This window comes from Maylandia zebra, linkage group LG10 (genome assembly GCF_041146795.1).
Source record: "Maylandia zebra isolate NMK-2024a linkage group LG10, Mzebra_GT3a, whole genome shotgun sequence".
In the NCBI taxonomy this organism is placed as follows: Eukaryota; Metazoa; Chordata; class Actinopteri; order Cichliformes; family Cichlidae; genus Maylandia; species Maylandia zebra.
In genome coordinates, this window is record NC_135176.1 from 18930780 (window position 1) to 18946658 (window position 15879).

Here is a 15879-nt window from a genome sequence, read left to right on the forward strand (position 1 = left end):
GGACAGCAACAAGGTCAGTAATCCTTTAACTCATTGTTGGCGAAACATCTGAAAGATAGAGGCTTGATTTTAGTAGCTGTTGTAGCAGCATAAAAATGTGGTAGAAGTATTTCTGAGATGGTGTTATTATTATTGATTTATTATAACATTTTAGAATAATTTGGCATTTTTGAGTGTTTGAGTCAGAGTTTAACTATTTGAATTACTGCTTTAATTTCAACATTTATATAGAATTGAATTTAAAGAGAATTCAATAAAAATAGTTTATTGCCAGAATAGTATATTGAGAACTTAACGCTTTAACTAAAATAATTGCCAGAAAGTTCTCATTTGTGTTTAGACAACCTCTGACAATTAAAAAAAAATTCTTATCATACACGTCTTCCGAGGAGGAAGCAGAGTCTGGGGATGAGGGGAATGACCCGTCAATTTCCGGAGGCGAGGTCACTGAGGCAGTTAAACAACTCCTTGGTGGCAGAGCCCCTGGTGTTGATGAGGTCCGCCCCGAGTTCCTGAAGGCTCTGGACGTTGTAGGGCTGTCCTGGTTGACACGCCTCTGCAATGTTGCGTGGAGATCAGGGGCAGTACCTGTGGACTGGCAGACCGGGGTGGTGGTCCCCATCTTTAAGAAAGGGGACCGGAGGGTGTGTTCCAACTACAGGGAGATCACACTCCTCAGCCTCCCTGGGAAAGTCTATGCCAGGGTGCTGGAGAGGAGAGTTCGTCCGCTAGTCGAACCTCGGATACAGGAGGAACAATGCGGTTTTCGTCCTGGTCGCGGAACACTGGACCAGCTCTCTATCCTTTCAAGGATACTTGAAGGTGCATGGGAGTTTGCCCAACCAGTCTACATGTGTTTTGTGGACTTGGAGAAGGCATTCGACCGTGTCCCTCAGGGTGTCCTGTGGGAGGTGTTGCGGTAGTATGGGGTGTCTGGCCCATGGCTACGGGCCATTCGATCCCTGTACAACCGTTGCAAGAGCTTGGTTCGCATTGCCGGCAATAAGTCGGACTCGTTCCCGGTGGGTGATGGGCTCCGCCAGGGCTGCCCTTTGTCACCGATTCTGTTCATAATTTTTATGGACAGGATTTCTAGGCGCAGCCAAGTGGCGGAGGGCTTTCGCTTCGGTGGCCTCAGAATCTCATCTCTGCTTTTCGCGGATGATGTGGTTCTGTTGGCTTCATCGGGTGAAGGCCTCCAGCTCGCACTGGAACGGTTCGCATGTTCCACTGGGAGGAGGCCCCGGGGCCGATCCAGGACACGCTGGAGAGATTATATCTCTCGGCTAGCCTGGGAACGCCTTGGTGTTCCACCGGATAAGCTGGGGGAGGTGGCTGGGGAGAGGGAGGTCTGGATAAAGCGGATGAAGATGGATGGACGGATGGATTCTTATCATATTTGTGAAAAATATGATAAAAACGAACAAAAAAAACGCACACTGACGATGTAGAAGTCTCAAAAAACTCATGTTTTAAATATGATACACTGGGCATTAAAGGATTAAAAGATTCCTTCTTTTCTTCTTATTAAAATAGACAAGTGCTTCAGAGGATCGCTGTGACTTTGTTCTCATTGTTGTTTAATCCTACTGTACAGTTTGAGATGTACAATTCAGCATTTATTCTAATAAATGCTCAGGTTGATGAGATTGATGGTGACAGTTGTGATTCCTAAAAATCAGCATATCCAAAAATATTTACTTTTAACCTGTATGCATCATACGCCTGTAATTACATGTTTATGTTGCCACTTCATGTTGTGTGACAGGTGGAGCAATGAAGTCTGTGTGGCCGTCTGCATTGTTGCTCTCGCTTCTTTGCACTGGAGCTCTGGGTTTTGACATTCTGCCAGGCAGTTCTCTGACTCACCTGGACATCACTCTGCAGGCCCTGTTTAATGTGACTGTGCAGGTGTGCCGAGCATTTGCTAAGGCTGAAGGGACAGACTTCATTTTCCCTGTAAGAACTCAAATCATTGAAGTTAAATGAACAGAAACAAGGATTTTTAAAACAGTAATGTCAACATGATTTCCTTTGTGTGTTTAGGCACAGCCTTTCACCATACAGGGTGTTGCTACGGCCTGTGGTGCACCTCAGTCATCTAAAACTTTCGTTCGGTCCATTCTGCACATCATATACAGGAATGTGCGTGTGGACATCCGCTATGCCTTGAATGCCAGCTTCCACTTTGATGATGAGATGTTTGTTCAAGGAAAAAAAATCATCATAGAGGGAATACAGGCGGTCAAAGCAAGCAACAAGCTGGAGAATTATGAGGCAGCGAGGCAGAACCTGGGAGAAATTCTGCATCCTTTGCAGGTATTTATCATTACTTACTGCTGTTTAAAAACAACAACAAAAAACCAAACAAAAACAGAGTAAAATAATAACCCTATTTTTTTTCATCGCTTGGAGGATTTCTACAGTCACAGCAACTGGGTAGAACTGGGAGAAAAAAGCCCCAACTCCAATCTAATCAAATCTGGCGCCAGCATTGGGAACATAGCAGGTAAAGAGATAGTATGATGAGATGCCCGTACTGACATACAGATTATACAGATAAAACTATCATTCAATCTCAGAGTAGAAAGATTTAAAAAAACAAGGCCATAATTTAAATGCTGATTTACATGTTCCCAGCTAGGAGCAGGGCGACCTGCCGCAGCTGTGACGGCAACAACTGCAGCAACAACATTTTGGAGGATATCATAGCGGAGAAGATCCTGACATCTGGATACTTTAGTCTCACGCCTGTATTTGCATTGAAACCAAAGGGTAAGGGCTTCGCTCTTCTACAAAACCATCATTGTTTTCCCACACTCAGAAGAGGCTTCACATGTCACTGATTTTCCTGAGATTTACCTAAAACCTACATACTAAAATCTATTTTAACTCTACTATTACTTATTCTTCTAATCCCACTTCACTGCATTTGAAATTGCAGTTACAGCACTTTTTAATGGCTTTTTAACCCACATTTGTCTTGACAGTTACAATTACTTTGAAGTTTTATCAGCTCATCTGGCTAAACGATCAGTGAGCTCATGCTGTGGCGATGCATGTCTCATCATTCGTCCACAATTCACAAAAATTGCTCCTCCTCCTCCAGTATTGGTCATTAATTGCATGCACAATGTCCTCAAGGTCAAAGCCACATTTGTCCTTTCACTGGCACTTTGAAAAGACAAATGTGACACTTCTTGCAGTTTCGCTAAATTCTCGTCCACCTGACGTACTGACCAGTTCAAATTATTCATACTTACAGGACAGGACGGTTTATCATGAGTGAATGAAAAAACTCATTTAAATGATGTCAGCATACTGTAAACTATACTCAGTTTATAAAGAGTCAAAGCAGTATTTAAAAATAGCTGTATTTAAATGGGCAAATACGATTGCACCATTATGATCCAATAAAATATCACCGACAGCAGCCATCACTCTGCTCTTCAGATTGTGTGAGTTTTTGAATGGAAAAAACAGACTTTAGTTATTGGTTCTTGCACATGAGAGATAAACCAACATCCTTGTGAAATAACATAAAAAAGTATCCTTTAAATAGTATTTCATTAGTACACGTTACTTAAGTTAAAATATGAAACAAAAAAAGTGCCTTTAAAACCTGTCTCATCCAAAATCACAGTGTCAGTAAAACACAATCACAGTTTCTTGAGGATGATTTGAAATAAACAGCAGCCGTTCACTCTGAGATTTTCCACCCCCTCCTCTTATGGACAAAAGGAATATTATTCATCCTGGCCTTCAGTTGTTGCTTTAGAGTTTATCACACTGAGTCAGAGTACTGCACATCCAACTGACACACAGCTTACTGTATGTCCTCAAAGGATCCATCAGATAAATCAACTGAAAAACTTTTTCTAACTGCTGCAGAGACACCAAAGCAATGGTGTAAAAGTAATTCCAGTTCATGAACCAAGTCGCACATTGCATAACAACCCTTTTTTTTTATTATCATGTGTTAAATGTGAGGATCCAAAAGCAGATTCACAGGGAGGAGGAGTTACAGAGAAAACACACCATTTTACTGAGACCAGAATACAAACAAAAAACAGAAAATAAAATTAAGAACTCCAACTTACAGAACCTAAACTGGGTAATTAACACTGGTGGTGGTAGCCACAAGGGATAGGTGAACAGACACTCTGGCAAAGAAGAAGCTGAGACAGCAATAATAAATTAGGGTGTTCAGGGGGAGTGGAAACAGCTGAGACTTATTAAAGAAATGAGACTGGGGAAGAACAAAAATCATATACTAAGCAGACAGGCCAAAAGCTTACCAAGACAAAAGAGGAAGTCAGCTTCAGTGAAACAAGCCCTTAAATACACAAGTTAAAAGGAAAAAGAGCTGTGTTTAAGTATTCATCATTCCTCTCTCGCAATATTTGCTGAACAGGAAAATGCAGTCATGGAGGGGCAGTTGATCAGACAAGTAAGATCGAGCCTATAGGTGGGATCAACAAAGACAAAGAGAGTTCCAGCCATGGGTATCTCCACACTCAAGCTGCAAACATTGCAATAGCTGCAACAAGTGAGCTTCTAGAGGACATTCGGGGGGCTGCTGGTGACAGACCATTCTTGCGGTACAAACGCTCTGTGTGTTTCAGTTCATTGTGGTGCAGAAGTTCATTTTATCATTTATCTCTCTCCATCTCCTTCCCCCAGGATGATGGGTCTCTTTAAAGGATCCAGTAAGGCTCTTTGTTTTGTCATCGACACCACAAGCAGCATGAAAGATGACATTGCAACAGTGAAAAATGTCACTTCCACTATAATCAACCGTGATGTGGGAACAGCCAATGAGCCCTCGCTGTACATTCTTGTACCATTTAATGATCCAGGTAGGATCTCTGAGATGCTACGAATTTCTTTTCTGAATGTTCTGAAATGTTACTGTTCTGTCCAATTCATAAGGTGACAATGGACAATAGTAGTATATATATTGACTTTGACTCATGTCATCAAACAGGCTTCGGACCACTGACAAAGACAACAAACTCAGCAGTTTTCCAGAATGCGATTGATTCTCTTGTAGCCACCGGTGGAGGAGATCCACCGGAGATGAGTCTCTCAGGGCTTCAGGTGAAGTGATATATGTTCTGTAATTTTAAAAGCTCGATGCATGTTTGTTGTTTTACCTAAAACTATTATTCAAAGCGGTTTTCCTCACACAGCTGGCTTTAAGCGCTGCTCCATCAAATTCTGAGATCTTCCTCTTCACGGACGCAGCCGCTAAAGACAAAAACCTGAAGAGCACAGTGATCGCACTCATAGAGAGGACCCAGTCGGTGGTATGTAGTAGTTTAAGAATATAACACACTTATCTTAATGATGATTACATTTTTAAACGTCATTGAAACAGGGATGGGCATGTTTTGCTACAAGCAGATGTATAAATAAAGTAGTGTAATGGTCGTATTTTACCTTCTTTTTTTTTTTTAACTCAGTCTAATTGTTTGTAAAGGCTTTATGATTTGGTTAAGCTTGTTTTCATGCACCTTTTTTTCTTCTCAGGTCAATTTTATGATAACTGACACATCATCAGTCAACAGTCGGAAGCGGCGTGCTCCATCCAATAGGATAGCAGAAGCTGACGCTCAGCTGTACAGAGATCTGGCTCAGGCTTCAGGAGGCCAAGCTATCGAAATCACAAAGAGTCAACTTCCTCAGGCCACAGCCATCATAAAGGAGTCCTCCAACGCCTCTCTGGTAATTTCACAAACATCTCACTACTGGCTGGATTTGTCATTTCAAAGATTTCAGCTCTTTAATGTAAGTGCTTACTGTAATGTTCCAGGTGACCCTTCTTCAAGCAGCCAGGAACCCAGGAAAGGCTGAAAGCTTCACTTTTATGATTGATGACTCGGTAACAAATCCTACAGTTTACGTTACTGGGGAATCCATCACTTTTACTCTCATTAGCCCCACAGGTATGCTATTCTGAAGGACTGTGGAAAAATTGAATTGAAATTTTTTATTTCAGTCAACTTGTTGTTGTTGTTGTTGACTGAAATAAAAAAGAGTTTTTACTATTCGTCGGTCATGACGTCATTTCTGAGCCTGCCCAACAAAGCAGTGGCAGTCTATACTGTCCTCTACATTCTGTTTACACAGTAGTCAAATTCAGATTTTGCCTCATTTTTGAACAAAACAGCATTTATCATGGTGATAAATGCTGTTTTGTTACATAAATATTGATAAAGATGTTTAAAACTACTATATGCAGTAACCCTAATTTTTGATGTTAAAAAAATTATCATTTAATAATAAATTCCTAAAAATAGTCTGTTTTCTATCTGTGTTCTAACAGGTGAATCTCAGGATAGCAGTGACACAATGGGGTCACTGATCATTACATCCCAGTCTGTGGGAAACTTCTGGTCCCTGCAGCTAAAAAAACAAACTGGAAAATGGGAAATGAGAATGGTGTCAAGTAACCCCTACACTCTGAAGGTCATAGGTGAGACTGTCAGTCGATACTTTTGTTTCTTATCCCTGGGGCCTTGAGGTATAGGTTTGAATGAACTAATAAGCTGTCAGAATGGATGTACTAAATTACCATTACAACAAAGTTTTTAATAAAAACGAATAGAGTTTGCATCTATTTGATGTCTGGCGTTGTAGATAGGAAAGCAGAAAGGTAGGGGGATAACATGCAAGCAGTTTTAGATGGGTCTAAAACCAAACACTTGCATCATCTTCTGTATCATAAGTAACTGGCTCAACCGGGTGAGCTATGACAACCCCTAAAAGGATCTCTTAAAATATGATTGGCATGTCCTGTCCTGTCTGAGCCAAGTTCAGTTCAGTTACCTCTCACCCGAGTGGAAACGTTGTTAAAACTATAATTGCACTGTTATTAGTGTTCACATCCTGTAGCTGTGTTTTGTGTAAAAACATGAATTTATTTTGTTATTTGACTAATAATGCTATATCCTAGGAGATGGTGAACATTTCTAGCACACTTGCTATGATGCCAGCACATGTGCAGGGAATGCTCACAGTAACAATACAGGTTAGACATACCTGCATTATTACAGTTAGCATGTCAGTAACATGGCATCTTCATGTATCTCATATTTTGTTAATGAATGAAAGGAAAAAAATCTAAAATACTTAGATTTTATCAGCCAGAGTAGAGCAATGCAGAGAATCTATTGTATGTATATTTGAACAACAGAAAATCAGAAATGGTTTTGCTATTGATTCACTAGAACTAAGCCAATTCTATTATTTAAAAAGTTCTTTAAGGGCTTTTTGATTTCACATAAAACAAAGTACTGGCAATGACAATGAAATTCCAGTGGTCCATGTGTTGTATAGGTCAAAAGATTACACTTTTACACTATGAAAACTGCTACATTCAAGCACAGACAGTCGCCTGGTGCTAATTTCCATCCATGTATATGGATGAAGACTCCTTTACCAGTGGTTCAAACCTAGAACCGTCTGCTATGAGGTGGCCACAGTACCATCGTGCTGCCCGGCTGTTATATAAGCTAACTTAAGATACTAATCTAACTACACTATCAAGCTTTAAATTTAGCATGTTCGTGTTCTGCTGTAATTAGTTTATTCTATGCTAAATTAATATTTTTTACCAGTTGATGTATAAAAATAAGTAATTCAGAAAAAATATTAGATTATTTTACAAGCTAAACTTTAAGCTTACAAGCTTAAAAGTCTTTCCAAAACTAAAATAATCTCATGGCTTAGAGTCCAAATTCCTGTAAATTTTGTATGTTGCTACTAGATTAGTGGAGCATGAAGGGCTGCTAGCGTTAGCAATGTTAGCATGTTAGCTTTAACACATTATCGGGCGAAGAGCAGCACCAGTGGATACTCTGTGAGGATCCATTTCACTGCTGTGTTCCTTAAAATTCTTTGCCAGAAATGTTGAGAGAGTGAATATGAAGGCAAAATAGCCTCATGAAAGATCTCATACTTATTTAAAAAGTTTCCTTGGCAGCACAGGTCTTTGGGCAGCCTAGAAAAACGTAAGTAGTCTGTGAGGATTTATTTTCGTTGTCTTAAAGGCTAAATGGAAATGCTAATGACTCAACATATTCAAACACCAACAGGAAGTGGAAATAGAAAGAGGAAAAGGAACTATATTTTTAAAAGTCTGAATAAAAACAAAATTCTGTATTCTTAATTCCTGGTTCTTGAATCTATTCACTATGCTTTAGATTTCATTTTTAAATTATTAAAAAGGTTTTTTGAAGTTTTAATTCAAACTCTTTATTATTGTTAGTGTTTCCATAAACCCATCCTATTTGAACCTCTTTTTTATGGATTTATATATCCATCCATCCGCTTCCGCTTATCCTTTCCAGGGGCGCTGGAGCCTATCCCAGCTGTCATGGGGCGAGAGGCGGGGTACACCCTGGACAGGTCGCCAGTCTGTCGCAGGGCCAACACACAGGGCCAAACAACCATTTGCATTCACATTCATTCGCACATTCACACCTAGTGACAATTTGGATTATCCAATTAACCTATCCCCACAAGCTGCATGTCTTTGGACGGTGAGAGGAAGCCGGAGTACCCGGAGAGAACCCACGCAAACACGGGGAGAACATGCAAACTCCACACAGAAAGACCCCGGCCTGATGGTGGAATTGAACTCAGGACCTTCTTGCTGTGCGGCAACAGTGCTAACCACTGTGCCACCGTGCTGCCCAATTTATATATCATTTAGAATTAAAAAAAAAAGTCTTTAATTTTATTTTAATCATATAATAGTTAGAATTTATTTAGATATTATGTTATTTGTAAGTATTTGTCGTATTCAGAATTATCAGTTCATGAAATGCATTATTTCCATTGCCATTAGTCTCCAGGCCCTCCATATATTTGACTTTTTTCGTTTTTTTTTTTTTTAACCCCCTCATCATTTTTAGGTCAGAGTCCTATCGACTTCTTCTTTGACTTAGTGGTGGTGTCACAGGGCCCTTTTGGAGGATTTGATACCCTGGCGACACGTCCCAGTGCTGGTAAAGGCAACTGTTAAGACTTGGTGATCTGCAAATGTAACATACCATTAAAACATTAGACGTAATGAATTGACTTTTTCTTGAAAGGTGGCAATGGTAGCCTGTTGATGTCTTTAACGGGGAGTGACACTGCCACGGTGACAGAAGTCACTCTGGTTGGATCATCTGGGTCAGAGGTGATTAAAGGAGTCTTGGTGCCGCAGAGCAATGCAAGCATCTTGGTTCTGGTTGACAAGTTTCCATCAGAGGACTTTGAGGTGCAGGTGAAGGGACAAGCTGATAGTTTCACCTCCAAGGCTTTAATACTCTTCCAGAGACAGTCACCAACCAACTTCAGATCATCAAATCTGACGATAAATGTGAGCTGCAATCCACGACTTGTTTTGTGACACAAAAGCATCAAATCAAACATGGAAAAACATGCAGCAGCTCAAATAAGTATCTCTATAAATGTACTCTCTCTTTGTAAAGGCTAATCCAGAGACCATCATAGTACCCGGAACGCTATTTTCTGTGCCCTTCACTCTGATGACGAGTGGAACAGGTGGAAACTTCACAATTCGATCCACCAACAGCAGAGGGTTCGACTCTACATTTCCAACCAGTATGTTCCTGGAGCCTGGAATCACTAATAATGGCACAGTGACCCTCTCAGCACCTCTGAATACCACATCTGGAACTGATGTCAGCCTGGCTATTGAGGCCGAGGCTCCTGGGGGCACAGACAGTAACTACATTGTGTTGCGCTTCTCCGTTCTTAACACGGTAATACTATAACTGTAAACTTTTTGTTTTAAGCTTTTTGGGTATTTCCTTTTTTTATTATTATCTCTTTTATTGGGACAGCTGTTGAACATAACAGTAGTTTACCTTTTTACACTTTCTTTGCTGTCACATTTTAACTTATAATTGAAAAATAAAGAAGACAAAAAAAGAAGAGAAAAGAAAAGAAGAAGAGAGAAAAAAAAACTAGGGTTAGGAGGCAGCAGGGCAGGAAGGTTTACGTACTACTCAGGGTTGTAACATCATATACAAAATCACACCTCATATGCTTAACATAGTCTGTCCATTTAGACCATATTCCGTAGAAGGTATCTCTCTGAAGTTTAAGAGAAAATGACATTTTTTCCATCGTATAGATCTCTTGTACAGAATGTATCCAGTCTTCTATCATTGGTGGTTCAGGCTTAAGCCATCTTCTCGTAAGAGGCTTTTTACTTGCGGCCAGAAGGATATACAGGAGTCTTCTGTCATTGGAATTCAGTTTATCCACTGGTGCATTGCACAAAAATATGGTCTCAAAAGTTGAAGGAAAAACAAATGAAAAAACATTTTGTAAATGATCATGGATTAGAGACCAATACTGGCGAATAACTTTACAGTCCCAAAAGATGTGGAAATGGTTCGCTCCGTCTCCCCCACATCTCCAACATTTATCACCAATTCCTCGATATCTTTGTTGAGCAGGGGTAATGAAAAATCTCATAATGCTTTTCCAGCAAAATTCACGCCAAACATTAGACCCAGTGGTAGCCCACTGTATCTTGCATGCGTGAGCCCAACACTTCTCTGTAATTGTCAAATTACCCTCCTATTCCCACTTCGCTTTAATATACAGAGTGCTGTCGTTTTTACACCGCTGGATGCTGTTATATAATTTAGAAATAATTTTACTTTGCACTTCAGATTTGATTAGTAATAAGAATGTTTCTACAAATTGTAATTCGTTTAGGTTCACTTTTAAGTTTTGATTAAAATAATTTCTGATCTGTAGATATCTAAAAAAATCATCTGATCCCAAGTCATGTTTACTCCTTAAAGATTCAAAGCTTTGAAATGCACCCTTATAGACAAATGAATAATAATTAGTTATTTCTTTTTGAAATCCAGTTTTTGAATCTATTATCATATTGATTTGGAGTAAAATCTGAATCATATGCACACCATCTTAAAACCTTAGAGGCATTTTCCAAACCACCAATTTTTATTACTTCTTTCCAAGCAGATATCATTATTTGTAGTATAGGTTTATCTGCCATATGTATTTTATTCTGCAAGTTTATGTCCGATATTAAAGCTGAAACTGGTATTTCTTTTACTATTGTTCCTTCAACATCTTTCCATCCGGCGGTGTAGTTTGGACAACAGAGACAAATCAGCGGTCTTAACTGAGCTGCACAATAATATTCTCGTAGACAGGGAAGCCCACGACCTCCCTTTTCTTTCTTTAATTGGAGCGTTTTATATTTAACTCTAGCTTTTTTCCCATTCCAGATGTATTTTGACAATGTTCTATCCCATGCCGCAAACTGTTTTTGTGGTATGGCAATCGGTAGAGACTGAAACAAATACAGCAGTCGGGGAAGAATATTTAATCTGATTGATTCAATCCTGGAGTGTAGGTCCAGAAATGGAATAGCGTTCCATCTTTGTATATCTGATTTTATAGATTCATTTAGAGGGGCATAGTTGACATTGAACATTTTGGTGAAGTCACGATGTATTACCACCCCTAAATACATAATGCTATCTGCATCCCATTTCCATTTATAACGATTCTTAATTTCAACTGGTGGTTCATAGTTTAAAGTTAATACCTGCGTTTTATTTATATTGACCTTATATCCCGATAAAGAACCATACTGTGATAGTGCTTCCATGAGATGGGGGAGTGCCTGTGAGGGACAGGTTAATGTTAAAAGTAAGTCGTCAGCAAATAATGCTAATTTCTGTTCCCCTCCTGGCATTCGTACTCCTGTTATATGCTGATTCTGCCTAATCCACTGACTTAGTGGTTCTATAAACAAAGCAAAAAGCAGCGGTGAAATGCAGCAACCCTGTCGTGTCCCTCGTTCCAATATAAATTATTCGGTGAGGTCCCCATTGATTTTGATTTTAGCTGTTGGTTTGTTGTATAACTCTGAGATAATATCAATTATAGATGTATCAAAATTAAACTTCTCAAGCACTTTGTATAAAAAGGACCATCTCACTGAGTCAAATGCCTTCTCGGCATCTAAGCTTAACACTAAGGTCTCTAATTTTTGTTTGTCAACTTGCCGCAATATGTGCAAAACCTTTCTGATGTTGTCCCTGGCCTATGTTTAATAAAACCCGTTTGGTCATTATGTATTAACCTAGGTAATATCATTTCTAGTCTCTTAGAGATAATAGATGTAAACAACTTGTAGTCAATATTCAATACACTGATTGGGCGATAGTTGCTACATTCTAATTTATCTTTTCCTTCTTTTGGTATAATGGAAATCATTGCTTCCCTCCATGAAGGAGGGATAATTTTCTTTTCCATTACCCCTTTTTGGGTATTTCATGAAAAATCATTAATAAAAAGAATTGTTGGAAAAAAAAAGTCAATTGTAATAAATTTTATCATCTCTGTTCATTAAACTACAGGCCTGAAGGTTTTTTTATGCTTAGCTAACCTGCTGTGCACCAACTAAAATCACTTTAAGCCAATCATAAGTAACAAAGAAACACATTTCTATAGAGCAAATATTGAGGAAGTTGCAGTTCCTTTAGATTCAGGCTTTTTGCTGACTTCATGCATTTTCCTTCCCCTTTTAGGTGACCGATTTCAAGGCACCAGTGTGTGAGCAGCTCAGCCTGCAGACCAACTGCTCTGTTAACTGCAGCATGAGGATGTGGGAGGTCTCTAGCCGGGTGACTGATGGAGCTGATGGGACGGGCGTTGATCTTGTCACCCTCAAGCAAGGAAACGGGACCATAAACACCACCCTGGATTCAAGCAATGAGAACATAACACTGGTGTACTACAGCGCATCCTGCTGTTCACCTGACATGGAGATAGAGGTTGTGGATCGCGTGGGTAATGTAGCCACCTGCTCCTACAGCGGAAGGCAAGGTACAATATCTCCTGTCTCTGAAGCCACAAAGCTCACTTGGTCGCCCTTATTTTGTCTCAGCATTGTGATTGTGGGACTCCACATTCTGACAAAAATGGGCATCCAGTGACTCCATGTCAGTGTGGTACAGCTATAATTTATGTATGTCAATATATATGTATAAGTTATATCAGTTCTATTTTTGACATTTAACTACTACTAGTATATTGGCTACTGTGGTATGGAGGCACTTACAAAAACTGATGCCTTGAAATATATTACAGCACTGTGCACAACCATTATGCCACCTCTAATTTCTTTAAAATCTGCTTACTTTCTTCTATTTCACTTGTATCAAGTAGTCCTGATCAATACTTCTCCAGACGTTCTGAAGTTTTTCTTCGGACATTGGGTGCCTTTTCACTCTTTTTCAGTCCAGTCCATGTACCTGATCATTTTCATAATAATGTTCTTTCTGGTCAGTTTACACTGACCTATGAGTCAATGAAACATAAGAAAGGCAGCTAGCTCAAAGCAGACATCCTATCAAAGAATTTAAAACCCTTTATTACAACACAACCTTTTGCAAAAACACAGAATTTGATCTCACTTTTTTAGCCAAATCTACAAAAAAAAATGCCAGAGATATCACAGTTTGTCAAGTTGTGCACCAGCAAGTTGAGCTATGAGAATTAACTGAGATGGAAAGAATAACACAACAGAAAAAGACAGCAATCATGAATTGGCCTCCCCGGAGACCAGACCTGAACATTATTGAAGCATTTTGGGATCCTGTTCGCAGAAAACGGAACAAAAGGCAGCCAACATCCAAAGAAGAGCATTGAATGTCTTTCCAGAAGTCTGCAGAACTGTTCCTGAAGACTACTTAAAGGAATTAGCAGAAAGCCTGCCTAAGAGAGTCCTTAGGGTCTAGTAAAGTGCTATACAAATACATGCCATTTACCATTTTACCAGTTCAGGCTGTGTTATGTTGACACATAGTTCGTTTTCATAGCAAAATATTATGAAATGAGTCAGTGGCTCAAGACGTTTACAGTACTGTATATATTTCCATAATTACGCATAAAAACATTATTCATCCATGTTATGTCTTTTTGGGGGGATTTTGATCATACATACAGCTTCATATCTTAAACCACTGATTTCTCAGCTAATATGGGAACTGATTTTTGATTGAAACTTGACGTATTTAATTCTGTCTATCTGTTATGAAGCTAATGCTCTTCTTAATTTATCATGCTCTAATTTGTACTGCTCAGTTTCCACATTTTCACAGTTTGTGAGAGTTTTAAAAAAGGTAAAAACAGGTGTTTTGGAAGCTCTTTGGATGGAAATTTTAAAAAAATGTTAATGGTGGAAATGGGGCAACAAGAAATGAACAAGTCAAGCAGTAAAAAAAACCCACTTTTTATTGTTGTCATAATGTGTCTAATGTATAACCTTTACACAACAAAACGTTTCTCTTTTCACATTTTGCTACATTTTCTTCTCCTGTTTCCTTTTATCACTATTTACATATTGAAAATTTTTCTGAGCATTATTTAAATAAACTGGTCATCTGCGACACAGGGGGTTGAAATGCTGAAATGTGTCCTTGTTTGTTTGTGTGGCTTTTTGTGAGTGTTTAGTGATGGTGCGAGCATGTCCACTGCAGCATCCCGATTCCAAGCCAGCCCGTGCACACTCTCACGCCGCTTCGAGGGTCTCCTGCATTAACTTTCTAAACTGATTTAGTTTTGGTGAGGTCACGAGGCCCTCGACAACGACAAGTGCACAACGATCACAGGTCAGCACGTGTTTTGTGTAGGAAACAGGAAACAAATCCCCATAAATACTATGAGTTCTGTCGTTTGACATGAACTAGCTCTGTAATACGGCATGTGATGGTCTTAGCATGTGCGTAGCACAGCAAACACAAATAAAAGAATGAACGTGAATTCAAGCTTCAAAAAAGGATCTTCTAAAGTAATGTTTATTTGTGCTTTTCATGTTTTTAACTTTTTTCCTGACCTTAAGAAAGGTTGTTTTAATTTCTGCAGCTGAATCAGAACAGGCAGCTTAAGCCAGCTGAGGAATGATCTTAATTCACTCTATGTGAAGACTGTATTAATCAATCCAGATCCTGATTTGAGGGGAAATGTCTCTGTTAATGTTTCTTCTTAACTTCGAGACCCGTGACTCCACATGCAGTGGGAGGATGTGTGGGCAGGTTTGAAGCGGGCCTGTATTTTTTATAGAAGCAAATTATAAAAGTCTTGCACTTGCATTTTTTTAAATCTGTTTTCTACATTTTCTTTTTTCTCTAATAGAAACCTTTTTTTTTTATCCCTTTAACCCAACTTACACTCTCAAACTTACAGTGCCTTCACACAAACATCACCTCCGTCCTTTTCGCTGTAAAATTGTGATTATCCCAAAAAATATCCTGCAGTAGAATGAAAGGTAAAACCGGGATAAAGATTTTATAGAATCAACCATCGAAAGGGGTACAGATGCAATTTCCTCAAATCTGTCGAATGGTCACTTGTACACATTCATAAGCATTCACAAGAGTGAATCCTCGTCAATAATATTCAGACCAGTTCTTCAGACCATGTTTACATGCACATCAGGCACTGCCATTGGTGTACTGGGAAAGCTTATTCTCCAGGTCACAGATTCTCTTCTCCTGAGACAACACTGTGGCCTTCAGATTCTGAATCTCTTCCAGTAACCTCTCAAGCAGCTGAGGCTGGAAAGGAGAAGAGGGGAGACAAGTGTGCAGAAGGATAAAAGGGAAACAGAAAGGAAAAAAGACTGTGATAAGAAGGTGAAATTAAGGAAAATGTTTGAAGAATAGGTTAAGGAAGATGACTAGGACTAGAGGAAATCAATGAAAACAGGTGAAAGCTTTGAACAAAAAAGGTTGTGGGCAGATGGAATTACAAGAGAAAAGAAAACAGAAAAGGGTTAAAACAGAGTCACTTTTTGTTATTGTTGTT

General features: G+C 39.3%; 2 protein-coding genes across 4 annotated transcripts in view; one reads left to right on the plus strand and one right to left on the minus strand.

Moving 5' to 3' along the window:
* LOC101483763 (von Willebrand factor A domain-containing protein 7) lies at window positions 1-14485 on the plus strand. The gene is made up of 16 exons (XM_004550164.4): window positions 1-13; window positions 1769-1959; window positions 2047-2319; window positions 2416-2509; window positions 2641-2775; window positions 4415-4601; window positions 4684-4859; window positions 4988-5100; window positions 5193-5309; window positions 5533-5727; window positions 5816-5948; window positions 6329-6478; window positions 8922-9014; window positions 9102-9373; window positions 9486-9779; window positions 12600-14485. The coding sequence occupies exons 2-16, from the start codon at window positions 1777-1779 to the stop codon at window positions 13005-13007; spliced, it is 2823 nt and encodes a 940-aa protein (XP_004550221.1). The 5' UTR covers window positions 1-13; window positions 1769-1776; the 3' UTR covers window positions 13008-14485.
* coro6 (coronin 6) overlaps window positions 14290-15879 on the minus strand; it is a 14205-nt gene continuing 12615 nt past the window's right edge. For 2 of the 3 annotated variants that reach the window (XM_004550167.4, XM_004550165.5), the window contains exon 11: window positions 14290-15629. In XM_004550167.4, the coding sequence (XP_004550224.1) occupies window positions 15507-15629 (123 nt within the window). In that variant the 3' untranslated portion in view covers window positions 14290-15506. Of the gene's footprint in view, window positions 15788-15879 lie in introns of all 3 variants that reach the window. The other variant, XM_004550166.5, reaches the window with a different exon arrangement.